The 12,611-nt window shown below is 46.4% G+C and overlaps 2 protein-coding genes across 3 annotated transcripts; both read right to left on the bottom strand.

The window, feature by feature from the left end:
- Positions 1–529: 529 nt before the first annotated feature.
- On the bottom strand, positions 530–7,595 carry LOC107079525 (kelch-like protein 9). 2 transcript variants are annotated; one of them, XM_015364415.2, is made up of 7 exons: positions 7,371–7,595; positions 6,602–7,082; positions 6,315–6,426; positions 5,547–5,653; positions 4,590–4,785; positions 3,925–4,065; positions 530–2,919 (listed from the first exon to the last, which is right to left on the bottom strand). In XM_015364415.2, exons 1-7 carry the CDS (start codon positions 7,517–7,519, stop codon positions 2,564–2,566), a joined length of 1,542 nt encoding a protein of 513 aa, XP_015219901.1. In that variant the 5' UTR covers positions 7,520–7,595; the 3' UTR covers positions 530–2,563. The 2 variants fall into 2 exon arrangements, with proteins under 2 accessions (XP_015219901.1, XP_015219900.2); XM_015364414.2 differs by having other exon boundaries at positions 6,602–7,594.
- Positions 7,596–8,136: 541 nt separating this feature from the next.
- LOC107079530 (sperm-associated antigen 17-like) lies at positions 8,137–12,514 on the bottom strand. The gene is made up of 7 exons (XM_069179170.1): positions 12,502–12,514; positions 12,260–12,405; positions 11,707–11,903; positions 11,167–11,227; positions 10,263–10,407; positions 9,678–9,815; positions 8,137–8,321 (listed from the first exon to the last, which is right to left on the bottom strand). Exons 1-7 carry the CDS (start codon positions 12,512–12,514, stop codon positions 8,266–8,268), a joined length of 756 nt encoding a protein of 251 aa, XP_069035271.1. The 3' UTR covers positions 8,137–8,265.
- Positions 12,515–12,611: the final 97 nt, after the last annotated feature.

Raw genomic sequence — 12,611 nt, 5'->3', positions numbered from 1 at the left:
TGGGTGACAACATTCCTCACTGATGAAAGTATCCAGGTAAATACAAGGGCTTCCTCTTGTAATTATTGAAGAAATCTGTAATGGGATGCCAGTGGCTTTGAGGAACTCAAATTAATTTCTGGAGTAAAGCTTCAGTGGAGCGTGGCATCCATTGAAGGTGATCTGATCAGCTGTAAATACTTCTGAGACCTGTGGGTTAAAGAAGGAGGGTTGTTGACCATTGCTCACAACCTCTGACCTTTACACAGACACCTTCAGATCATAACGGCGAAGCTGGCTATTTCCACGTAGTTTGAAGAAAAGGTGACTTCAGTTCTCGAGAACAGTTGTCCCTCGAGTCCAACTGGAATGTGCACGTTGAAGCGGAGCTGGGAAATTTGACTTCAGCTCTTCTGCAGTATATTCGTCTAGTTTATTTTCGGAGTGATCCTACTCTAAGTATGCGTGATGGGTTGGCTCATGATATTGCAGATAACATAAGTATCCACTTTCATGTAAGAATTGAAAAGAACTGATAACATGTAAATGGTACCTGTCAAGACATTTTATTAAAGTGCAAAGTGCAAATGCCAAACAATAATAAATACAACAGCAGTGTGACCTCATTGCATACAGTATATAACTTTAATCATTACATATGTTGCACTTTTTACACAATATAGGATGTTCAATTGTTTATGGTATCATGAGGTATAGCAGCTTTTGCTATAATTTAACCACATGTCGGCTATCTGGCAGGATCATCTGGTGCTACCTGCATCCCCTGATGTGTGTTGTAGCTGTTCTTGTGCACACTGGGGAGAAACGCACAGACTGCATACTCTTCACGATCACGCTTCTCACAGCGGATTAAGTAAGAGGAAACAAGCAGCAGCAACTATTATTCCGCAACTACTTTTTTCTAACAGCTATACAGAGAAACATGGAGCCTGTCACTTGTCTTTCTTTAGTGTTCTGCAGGTATTCACACTATACCTGTTTATAAGGTTAAGTTTAAAGGGTAACTAGTGAGGTATACCCACATTTTTTGCTGTTTCCAGTCTAATAAAACCGCTCAACGTTCCTGATAGAAAATAGTACATTCAGCAACAGCCAAGTCCCTCATCATCCCTTCTGTCCTTTAACAGGCTTGAAACAACGACATTTCTTTTTTTCTTCTAATTTTTAATCTGTCCTGAAAGCAGTTCATTTAAGTGCAAGTCGAGCCAGACTGTGCTCTCCTTTGTGTTTAGAAATGACTGCATCGCAGTACCTCAGGAACAAGTATTTAAATAGTCTGGAATGTCACAATATAAAAGGCATCTTTGTGAACAGTAGAAGGTAAAAAAATGTGCTCTGAATTCTGTGAATGTTGTTTTTTTTCCCCCATATTTTTGCTGCAATTAACACTCATATTGGACCATCGTATGGCGCTATGGCAATTGAGAGAACATTTGATAAGCATTAACAGGGTGCACGTCAAAAACTGCAAAATTAAGATTTTTTTTTACTAAAGTGTACTAAGTACGTCCTAAACAGACTCTTCCGATGTCCATCTGAAGTCATAGCTTTCCTTTTGGCTCCAGTATTATTCGAATTGACTCTGCATTGGTCCAAACTCATTTTTCCACACTGTTCCCTTTTCCACTAGTTCCTTGACAAAAAAAGCTATTTGGTGGAGCGGGCTGATGCACTAGACCTGCTGTCCACTGTGTTTCACAGGCAGTAACAAGTAACAACAGTGGTTAGGGGTTTGCCCACTGCTGTAACAGTGCTAATGAAGTCCAATCAGTGAACGAATTTATTCAGGTCAAGTCATCAAGAGTCCAGGACGGTATGAAACCCAGCAACCTGAGCTGCCCTCCGGGGCAGGAGTATCTGAGCACCAGCCAGCTGTTCTGCTGCTGATGGATACTTCAGTCCATGAAAGTACTGCAGGTAAACAGTCTGAATAGAGCAAAGTGCACTTAGAATTGAACCGTAAACAATACTAATATTTTAATTTTTTTTCTATACATGATAAAGAGGAAAGTATTAATTGAAAATATGCTTCTGACAGACCATGTTCGATTATTAGCATAAACAACTACTACAGCCTGGATTTGGGTTTAAAAATGTAGTTTCTAAACCTCCGTGCTGTATTTAATTGTGCATCAATAATGCCAAACGCACACTGTGCCAGGAATGAGGTTCTGATCTCACAAAGGCAGTTACTGTACCCAGAGCTACACTGAATTATTGCACTGGTAGTTGCTCATCTGATTTATTAATGTGACACTGAAAACGGTAACATAAACGCTTCTTTGCTTGTTTTCCTCTGCTAAAACAAATCATTTTGGAAACATTTAGAAGCCCTGGGCTTAGGCAGCAATAATATACAATAATGTAATAATTGTACAACAAGGTAATAATATATAATGGGTACAATGTTTTTAGGCATAACTAACAATTTGGCATCAAGCATAGAGGAAATACTATTCGTTTGTTACTCATTTCAGGTCTGTTGAAATGTGTATTAGTCGTGATGTTTTCTCCTGGTACACCGACAGTGCTGCACGGGGAAGGCTGGTCGCCGCTCGCTGCCCTACGACGGCTCGGGCTCAGGCTCTGTGGTGTCGCCCTTCCCGCGCAGAGCGTGGGGCAGGGTCAGCGTCCCGCTGGCCACCCCCACCAGCGGCCGGGGCAGCTGGGGCCCCGCTCGCCAGGCGTCCGCCTCGCGGTCGTACACGTGGACGCTGCTGAGGAAGCCCTCCTCCGTCCAGGAGAAGCCGCCCATGATGTAGATGGAGGAGCCCAGCGCGGCGGCCCCGTGCTGGCTGTGCCCCACGGGCAGGGGGCTGAGCTCTGTCCACTGCCGGGAGGCCGGGCAGTAGCATTCCGTCACCAGGACGTCCGAGTAGGAGCGCGCCTGGCCCGCTGCCCGAGAGATCAGGATACCACCTGGCACAAGCACAGGACATGCGGGATACATGGGGTTTTACTGCAGGAATTCAACCGAAGCAGTATAAGACTAAACAAGGACAGCACAGTGGGCAGTCCTGCTGCCTCACAGCGCTGGGGCCCTGGGTTCAAGGCCCAGGGCTGCTGTCTGCCTGGAGCTTGTATACATGTTCACAAGGCTTTCCTTTGGGTGCTCCAGTTTTTGCCCACAGTCCAAAGACATACTGGTATGGCAACTGATTTCTGGGAAACTGGCGTGAGTGTGTGTCTGTGTGTGCACTGCGGTAGACTGGTGTCCCGTCCATGGTGTACATATTGTTAAACACACCTTTACGATTTTAAAATTTAAAACAACTACAGCCCCCAGAGCTTACTGCATTGACTTTTCTTGAGATGCTCAGGTAGCCACAGCAGACACACATCTCAAAAGTAACACTTTCTGGGGATATGCTGCATTTTAAGAGGCTGCAACCACTATGAATTACAGTATGGGAACAAATCCCAGCTCTTGCGGTTTCATAATGAAGGGTGAGGTGCAACTGTATGAAGAGAATTCTAGTAGGAGCCACGGACAGCTATTTAACTACAAATAATTCACAATTATTTAAATTAATTCATAGTGACTTCATGCTCTTACAACACAGAATATCCCCGAAAGGTGTGGCTTGCAAGGTACATCTATATATTATTCATACGACATTTATAAATACACATCCCTTTCGCTGGTCACAGGTAGGTGTTTAGGGGCCCCAGTAAGGAAGAAACGGCTGTCCATGACTGCTAATAGCGGAATAAGACATCCCTTTAGACAGTTCTACTGCCCTCACAGTGGTGAAACAGAGCCAATGATCCCGTATTTCATTGTATGCAATTCTGTGCGAGATGTTTCAATACAGTTTAAAAAGCACACCTCGTTAAACAGACACACCTGTCTGCAAACCCATGAGTGTGCAGCACGTCCCCCTCGGTCCCTCGAGCAAGACGCTCTCTGTACCCCACACTCACCCATGACATAGATCTTGTCCCCCGCAGGGCTCATGCTGTGGAACCCTCTGGCATAGCGCAGGGGTGGCAGGGGTGTCCACTCGTCCAGCTCCGGGCTGTACTGGTACATCGCGTTCGAGAAGATTTCCCCTGAAGAGCCCCCTGTCCAAACCAGGAGACAGGAGGAAACACTGATATGTCGCTAGAAATGTCTACAAAATGCAGGGTGGTCTGTGATGTGGAGTAGTACTTTTGGTGATTATTTTGACAAACAGACACCATTTATTTCAAATGTACCAAAAACAGAACATGAAATCGGATTGTGAAAGCCATTTTCACGGACGTAACGTCATTTGTTCTCGTAATTCTGAATTGCAAAGAACCAGTTTCTTTCGAACCGTTTAATATCAAACGGCTCTGTAGGAACTCAGAAACCGTGGTTATACTGTATCAGGTTGAGAAACATGATAAATACCGAGTGGCTGTATTTGCTCTAACACAAGACTCTGTGTGCGGATTAAATCTGTAGATGATCACTTCTGAGGTAAACCATGCTGCTAATTGTTTCCGACATGAACTGGGCTAAGCAGACGAGAACAGTCAGTTTGAACGCTTCAGGGGCCTGGAGTGTAATTTCTACGCCCACGCTGCCATGAGCTTCATGCGCGAGATCTGGGCTGTCCTACCGCAGACGTAGAGCCTGTTGCTGTAGGCAGCGCCGGCGTGGCTGGACAGTGGGCAGGGCAGGGCCCGGATGTGTGTCCACTTGTCCTCAGCTGGACTGTAGCACTCTGAAGAGGACAGTATGCCCCCTTCCCCTCTGCCCCCCACAGCGTAGATCCGGTCTCCCAGGGCGCTGCAGTGGAACCGGCGCCGTCGCACCTGGAACAAGGGGCCTGGGCTCAGTCAGGGCGCGGGAGCTACACCACCCCCCACCCTCCAGGCGTGTCCCTCACAGCAGCGGGCCGGGCCGGACGGCGAACCCCAGGACACTGGTGGAAACTACAGGGAGTCTACATTTGAATTTAAAACCAAGAAACGTAAGCATCTCTTTACCCAAAGGGTGGTGGGAGTCTGGAACAAACTGCCCAGCAACATGATTGAAGCCGAAACTCCAGCTGCTTTTCAGAAACTACTAGAAGAGAGTCTTGGATCAATAAGCTTCGAACTACCTAATTAACCGATTGGCCTCCTCTCCTTCGTAATATAAAATAAAGGTTTCGGCTGTTGAGCAATACTGCACGTTTACGATACAGACTGAAGCTTGCAGCATACCCACATTTGCAGTGCTTATTACATGTATGAAGGCAGTATGAAGTTACAGTACAGAGTATGCAATGCTATACTGCATCGCAACACAGAAAGTTGGAAATGTGAGGAATGTTAAATATGAAGATGGTTTTACTGTAGATTTATTGCTTATTTTTGTTTTGCTTTAAACAAAGCTTTAAATACTTTAAAAATGCAGCCAATGTTCCAGTGTATTGAATGTTATTTCTGGAGGTAAATTCATTCTGACATGCACACACTTTGTTTATGAAAATAAAAACTCAGAAAAGGAAATATGTCTGGAATTGTTAAGATATCCTGTTATTCCTGTAGAACAGTTTTAAACTCGGAACACGGAACGCTCCACTATTTACATGCATGTCAGCCAGACGGGTCCACTTGTCGAAGCGCGGATCGTAGCGCCGCACGCAGGCGGTGGCCTCTTCCTCGTGGTTCGTGTTGAACCAGGAATTCTGCCCCCCTGGAGAGAGCACAGACACGCACGCGTACAGTGAGTGTTCACTTACACCTGGCATGATGCCTACACATCAGGGAAAAAATGATCAAGTGTGGCCGGCTAGTCGTGGGGTTTTAGGGAGGTGGGGCTGGAAAAAGTCACAGCGCAGCTCAGCAGAGTTTCAACCTGGAACAAGAAAGGCCACTTCTGGAGAACAACCAGGAGCATGCAAAAGCACATCTGCCTGTTATGCTCTGCATCCTTGAAGGGTTTACATAAACTAAATACAAACCCCATCAATCTCGAGTTACTATAAATGTCGTGCTTATGAGTAAGACTCTTTCGGTTCCATTTGTCATAAGCACAAGTGCAATGAAACGCTTACCTGCATGTGTACTCCAATACAAAGACATTACTGAAAAACACCAAACACAAACACAGAACAGCAGCAGCAACAACAAAGTTCAATAACAAACAACTTAAATACAAGTCTGCCCAAGCAGTGTGGGTCTGTGCATATGCATTAGGAGCTACACATAGATGCCCTCCGATTATACAGTAGTATCTGTGACAGCTGGGGTCTGCCTGTCTTCCTCAGCATGTACAGAGGTTTAACCAACGCGAGGTCTACAGAAGAGGCGAGGGGAGTTTTAATTGAGGCCTGGCTGTTCCGTGTTCTTCTTACCTATGATATACAGGTAGTCATTGAGCACCACAGCGCAGTGGTTGTACATTCCCTCCACATGAGCAATCGTCCTCCACGTCTGCGAGGTCTGCCCTCTGTCACCTGCCAGGATCTACCACACAACACGAGCCAGGAGAGAGATGAACAAGCCCTGTGCGCCAGGAGGGCATTCCTCATATCTATTTAGTGTTCCTCGACGCTTTTAGGGTCCTTATAACTACCTCCCACCAGCATAATACTCAAGAGCCACTGGACACAGCCACAGCGGAGCCCGGACACGGTCTTACCATCACCTCCCTGCACTCCCGGCTGCCCGTGGTCTTCCCGCACGTCGCCAGCACCGCTTTCCTCGTCGACCTTATCCTGAACCAGTTCCGAACCGGGCTGTCGGTCTGCAGCCCCAGGCACTGCTCGGACAGCATGTCCAGGTACGCCTGACCCTTCGGAAGAGCCTTCACCAGCTCGGCGGCGGCTCCCAGGTCCCCCTCGAACCCGCAGCCGGGGGGGAAGATCAACCCCAGCCGGACCTCCTGCAGGAGCAGCTCGGTGTAGGGCTGTCGGCGGTCCAGGTCGTACTCCACCCACTTGAGCACCAGCTCCAGGAGGGCCGTCTCGCTGACCCGGGGGCTGACGTCGTCTCTCCGCAACAGCCCCCAAATGCCATCGGCGTCCATCTGCAGCAGAGAGCTCTCGCCTGTCTTCAGTATCACGTCCAGGTTCTGCGAGATGAAGGCGAGACACTCCCCCTTTAAAGAGGCCAGGTCGTACCTACTGGACAGAGAGAGGATTTCGAGGAAATTGTCCGCGGCCAGGGAGCTCTGCAGGAGCTCCGCGCAGCAGGCGGTCATGTGCGGGATCTGCAGGTGTGTGGAGGTGATCAGCGCGTCCTCCAGGCTCTCCAAGTCCGACACCAGCTGGGAAGTGTAGATAAAGTCCAAGGCGCATTTCAGACCCCCCGCAGAAATGCCTTTTAGCTCCACCGAATCCATGTTTCTCTCCTTCATGTCTGTTGTAAACATCACCCTGAAGTAACAGCTGGCTGCGGCGAGAACCGACCTGTGAGCCGGAAACGTCTCATCTTCGGCCACCAGGCGAATGTCGCAGAGGCAGCCCGCCTCCCACAGCTCTCTGAACCCCTGGTGCAAAGTTTGAGGGAACTCGGGGCTGCGCAGGGAGCACTTCCTCACCCCCACGTGCGTAGCCATGTTGCCATCAAAACACGGGGCGGGGCCAGCTTGGCGCGGCGTGTTGCGTAACCGTGCTGGCGAGGGGTTTTGTGGGTAATGTAGTTCCGCAGCGGTGAACCGGCGTGGTAATGCCGACACGTGTATCTTCTGCGCGCTGTGCCTGTAGTTTGAGTGCGCCAGCAACGGCGAGTGTGGTTTGCAGTGGCTTCCTAGTACGTGTCTCGTAGCGAACGTTTTTCTAAGGAGTTATGACGTTTTAAATACAGTAGCTCGTATGTGAGGCTCACGTGATATTATTGATCACCTATCGCCGATAATACGATTAGTGACCACGATAATGGGGTGCAGATGAGTGACCATTCTTGATTTTATTTTACTCCGTGTTCAAGCAGGTTACTCAGCCTTCCAAACCACTCCACTGTGGTACTTTCATAAAATTATGATAAAATAATGGATTCGGTTGTTGCAAAATTGCGTAAAAAGCTCATTAGACTAAGTGTCGCGGAACCCTGCTAGAAAGATTCCTCGCATCTGTATTTTCATCTATATGTGCACTGTCGGCGAAATGTGGACTCTTTACTAAAGATGTTACAATTTAACCAATATCCATATAAAAAGAAGTGATAAAAACAACGTTTTGATTAAACTGCTATCTTTTATTTATGTCTTATTAATAACAACTTAAAACGTTTAAAAATTGCGAAACGTATACATATCTCATCTTTCACATCAGCCGTCCAGACGTTTTTTTTCGAGAATTCTGTTCAGTGGTGTACCATGGACTTCAGAGTATCTTGTGTTAAAAATGTATGATCTGTATCTGGAAGAGAAAAAATACATTGTTTTATTAAAGTTACAGCAATAACATCTAAAATGCGTCCCTCCTTCTGTAGTTACAGCATTGTGTTTAGCGCAGACTGGCTCTGGAGAGCCCCAGTGCAGCAGGTTTTGTAGGTCGCTATGAAATGACCAACCTCTACATTATGTATTGTCCATCGCGGACAATAAAACAGCTAACTTGTTAAAGATCATGCCCTCAAGGGCCAGATTTCTCTGAATCAAACAGAATACTTGGCTGTTTCATATGCAGCCAACAGGTGACTTACAAGAGAAGATTGTAAGCCACTTTATTGGCCATATACAGTTTCTTGCATTAGGAATTTGTCTGTTCACATACCCCAGCTTGCTCTCCATGAGACACGAAGACAGGGAGTGCAGGGTCAGCCATTTATACCGCACTCCTGGAGCAGCTGGGGTGCTCCTACAGAGTAGGATTAGGATAGAATAGGATTCCTCTGCCGGCCGCGGGATTTGAACCTGCAACCTTCCAGCCACAGGCGCAGATCCTGAGCCACAGTGCCACTGCTCCGTTTAGAAGTCTAACCAGATTTAGAATCTCCAGGACCTTTTATTACAGTATACATTTTCATCAAAAATAAATGTGTTCTTCTAGATAATGGAGCCATTTGGTGCTTACCGGAATAGGCTGAAATCAATTTTAACCATTTTTATGCCTCATTTAAAATAAAGTTGTTTCTTTCAAAAACATGAAACACTTTAAGGCAAGGCCTTCAAACTCAGTTACCGGAGGGCCTATTTGGAACAAAACCCAGAAGACACCGGGCCCTTCAGTTAGACCCCTGACCCAGAGATACTTCACGACGTGTCTCTACGTGTAACTAGGTTGTATATGTAATCAGTAACACTAAACACACTGTAGCAAACATCTGCTGCATTCTGAATCCATCTTTAATAATACTTGTTGTTATGCAAATTATTCTTGGTATTTGACAGTGTTTTCTTGAACATCGGCTGATTCTGGTTTTATCTTTTTGAAAACAGGCCCCGCTTTCTCTTAATAGAGAAACACCTTGCAATAATACAATATTTAAAATGTTCCAATACAGTAGGTGTGTAACTGATGTTATCCAGTATCAGGACTACTATTATAATTCCACACAGGAAATTCAGGCTGACCCAACACCCATCGCCCATTCAGAAAGCCACTTATTCCTGTAAGGATCACAGCAACCCAGAAACGCAGGGCACCAGGCAGGTACGACCCAAAAATACCACCTTAATTTCTCATTTTATGAATGAAAGCATTAACAGTAAATGACAACCTAGTTCCTTCATTCCGTGTTTTCTCCGGACGCCACACACAAACTCCGCTGACCTGCGTGAACCGGTCTGAAGGGCCGTGCGATTCCGCGCCGGGAACAGGGGGTGGTGGAGACGAGTCGCACTGCTGTCCCTCTCCTGCCTGGGGAACAGTCCCTCTCCCCGTTCCCAGACACTCCTCCAGGCACAACTGGTAGGATCTTAGTCAAGGGCATGATGGATGTGTTTATGTTTACGTACAGTATACAAAATGTGAAGATTTACCTGCTGAAAGTATAAATATTATGGACAGTGCAAGGGGCTCTTTTGTAAGCTGAACAAGCAAAAAATGCATCTTTCAGGAGGTCTTGAATAAAAATACTATGTGATGTTAAAGCCATCACAATTTAGAACAAGGAAGCTGACAAAGTAAAAAAAAATATTTGCACAGGATCTATTTTTTCCTTTTGATAGATGCTTCTACATGGTTTACACTTGGCCACAGTACATTAAATTCAATGGTCATATTGAGTTTTGCATTGTCTCACATGTTAGTTATGCTGTGCATGTTAAGTAGTTAAGTGGTGGGCTATTTTAAGTGGCCTTTCTCGAAAAGATTTGTTTTATGACGTTCGTAAAGAGGGGTGAGACACAAGGATATTTGCAGTAACAGGCAGATGAAGAAACTCGGTCTCAGTTTGGATCTGAATGTGGTGGGAAATATGTCCTGCTCCCTCCAGGTCCTCCAGCTCAAAGGCCACGGCATACAGCTCAACCTGCAGGTCAGTCTTCATACCAGCAGCCACCTGAAACAGACATTTGAGAATATTACTGTCCTGGCAGCCACTCTGGATTCACAAATAATACCTTACCTCCCTGGCTGGGATTCTATCAATACATTGGAACTACATACAGTACTTACAGTACCTGGGGAACACAATTTCAACCTCCTATAAGGTATGTTTTAAAACAAGGAATACACAAGTAGCCCCTTGTGTGAGGTGAGCACAGCAGGAGTGGGAGTGTTGTGCAGGTGCTGCAGGTTGCTGTGCTCTTCTCCCACCTCGCAAGGACATACTGGAGAGGTAAAGTGTCGTCTCTAAACTGTCTGCCTGCCTGCTGAACCGTGTGGGTGTGTCCTGCGATGGACCCATGTCCCGACTTGCACAGGACAACAACAATATTATTATTATTATTATTATTATTATTATTAAATAAGGTAATGGGGATCCCCTCCCCCCCCACCAGTGAGCAGCCCCACCTGGATGATGCGCCAGTCCTCTCCCCACATACCAGCTCTCAGTGGGGAGGAGAGCAGAGTGATGAACCCAGTTCAGAGTTGGGGATTATTAGGAGGCCAGGATGAAATTTGGTCAGGACACCGGGGTTCTACCCCTACTCTTTTCGAGAAACGCCCTGGGATTTTTAATGACCACAGAGAGTCAGGACCTCAGTTTCACATCTCATCCAAAGGATGGCGCATTTGATAACAAATAGGCTGTTGCTTGAAGACAATAAGATTTATACAACGAAACATGCAAAATCAAACTGTTAGGTAGACTTACCGGTCCAGGAGTATATATAACTCTCAGTCCTGTGGCAGGAGGTGGCTGTTTCACACTGAATCTGTTGAAGCAGAGACAAAATACTTTTGTTTTAAAAAAAGCTGCATCAAGTGAAATATTCACTTCTGAAGCTGGATTTAACATGCCTGAGTAAAAAAAATAAGATTATTTATATTATGAAAGCATTTTCTCTGCAATGATTGCCTTTGATTCAGTATTTCAGCTGAAAGAAGATTAGATAGTTCTGTGTAGCCTACCTAGAACTGGGGTAAAATCTCAAAGATGTCAGGATGCACGACATTTGAAAACCATACTCGGTGCGCAAAGTAAAGTCTCAGATGTAAAAGGAAATCATGCATAACACTTTTTTTCTGCTATTACTTAACTCTACATTTACACAAGACAAAATATTCAGGGATAAAGTCTCTCTCAATAATGTAATAGGCTTCATGGGCTGCTGACGTCCCCCTCTCCTAAGTGCCACATGTATTACCAGTGTACAATGTGCACACGGCCGTCAGACACCAGGAGCATACACACCTGCAGGAATCGATTCCAACATTCCTCAGTGCGACAGAGACAGAATAGGTGCACCCCTCTCTCAGCACCCCGAAGTCCACTTCTGCAGGGAAGAGCTCAAAACCCCGGCGAACACACTGAAGTGTGCCACTGGCCTGAGGGCCGGCCACTGACACTGTTCTCACCTTCCTCCTCACAGGGTCCTCGACGGCAGTGAACTAGGGCAGAGCACGGGATACAGGAGTGAATCACACCCCCGAGCTGCGGTTAAATCTCTTCCACTGTAAACACTCGGCACAGAGATGTAAGAGACGAAAACAGACAAGTAATTCTGCATTAAGTGTTAAGAATGGCTATTGTAGTAGTGTTCAGTTAGCTATAACTAGATGAGAAGTTAGTTGCGTTTATTCATACCGTATATTGCTATATCTGACATTTTACCACAGTATGAAAGTTAAAAAAGGTCCACATCAGCCAGTTTCCACACAGAGGAACGTCTGGAGCCGTATTTCTCCAGGACGGACACTCGTGCCCCTCCGAGGCGCTGGGCCGTCCCGTCCGGGATGTACAGTACCTTCTGGTGCGGCAGGCCGCCGGGCTTGCGGCCGCGGATGGCGGAGGGCAGCTTGACCCTCTCCCTGCGCGGGTTCCCGGCGACATCTAACTCCAGCCTGCAGGTCCGGGCTCCGCTGCTGCCCGCTGGAGACACGTCCTGCCGCGCTGGTCCTGGGAGAACAACTGAGCTTTTAACTGGGTCCTGCTCGTGCTTCTACTTCAGACTCTTCTTGTTCTGACTGCTCTGTAAATTACACTAACACCAAGACGTCATGGGAATAGTGAGTTTTGACTACAGAGTTCTTCTAGTTGTTTCTATTTCTACATCTTATAATGTACATAGTATGTACTGTACAGTATGTGAAGTATGT

Source organism: Lepisosteus oculatus, chromosome 15 (genome assembly GCF_040954835.1).
Source record: "Lepisosteus oculatus isolate fLepOcu1 chromosome 15, fLepOcu1.hap2, whole genome shotgun sequence".
NCBI lineage: Eukaryota > Metazoa > Chordata > Actinopteri > Semionotiformes > Lepisosteidae > Lepisosteus > Lepisosteus oculatus.
This window is presented reverse-complemented; position numbering and strand designations above follow the sequence as displayed.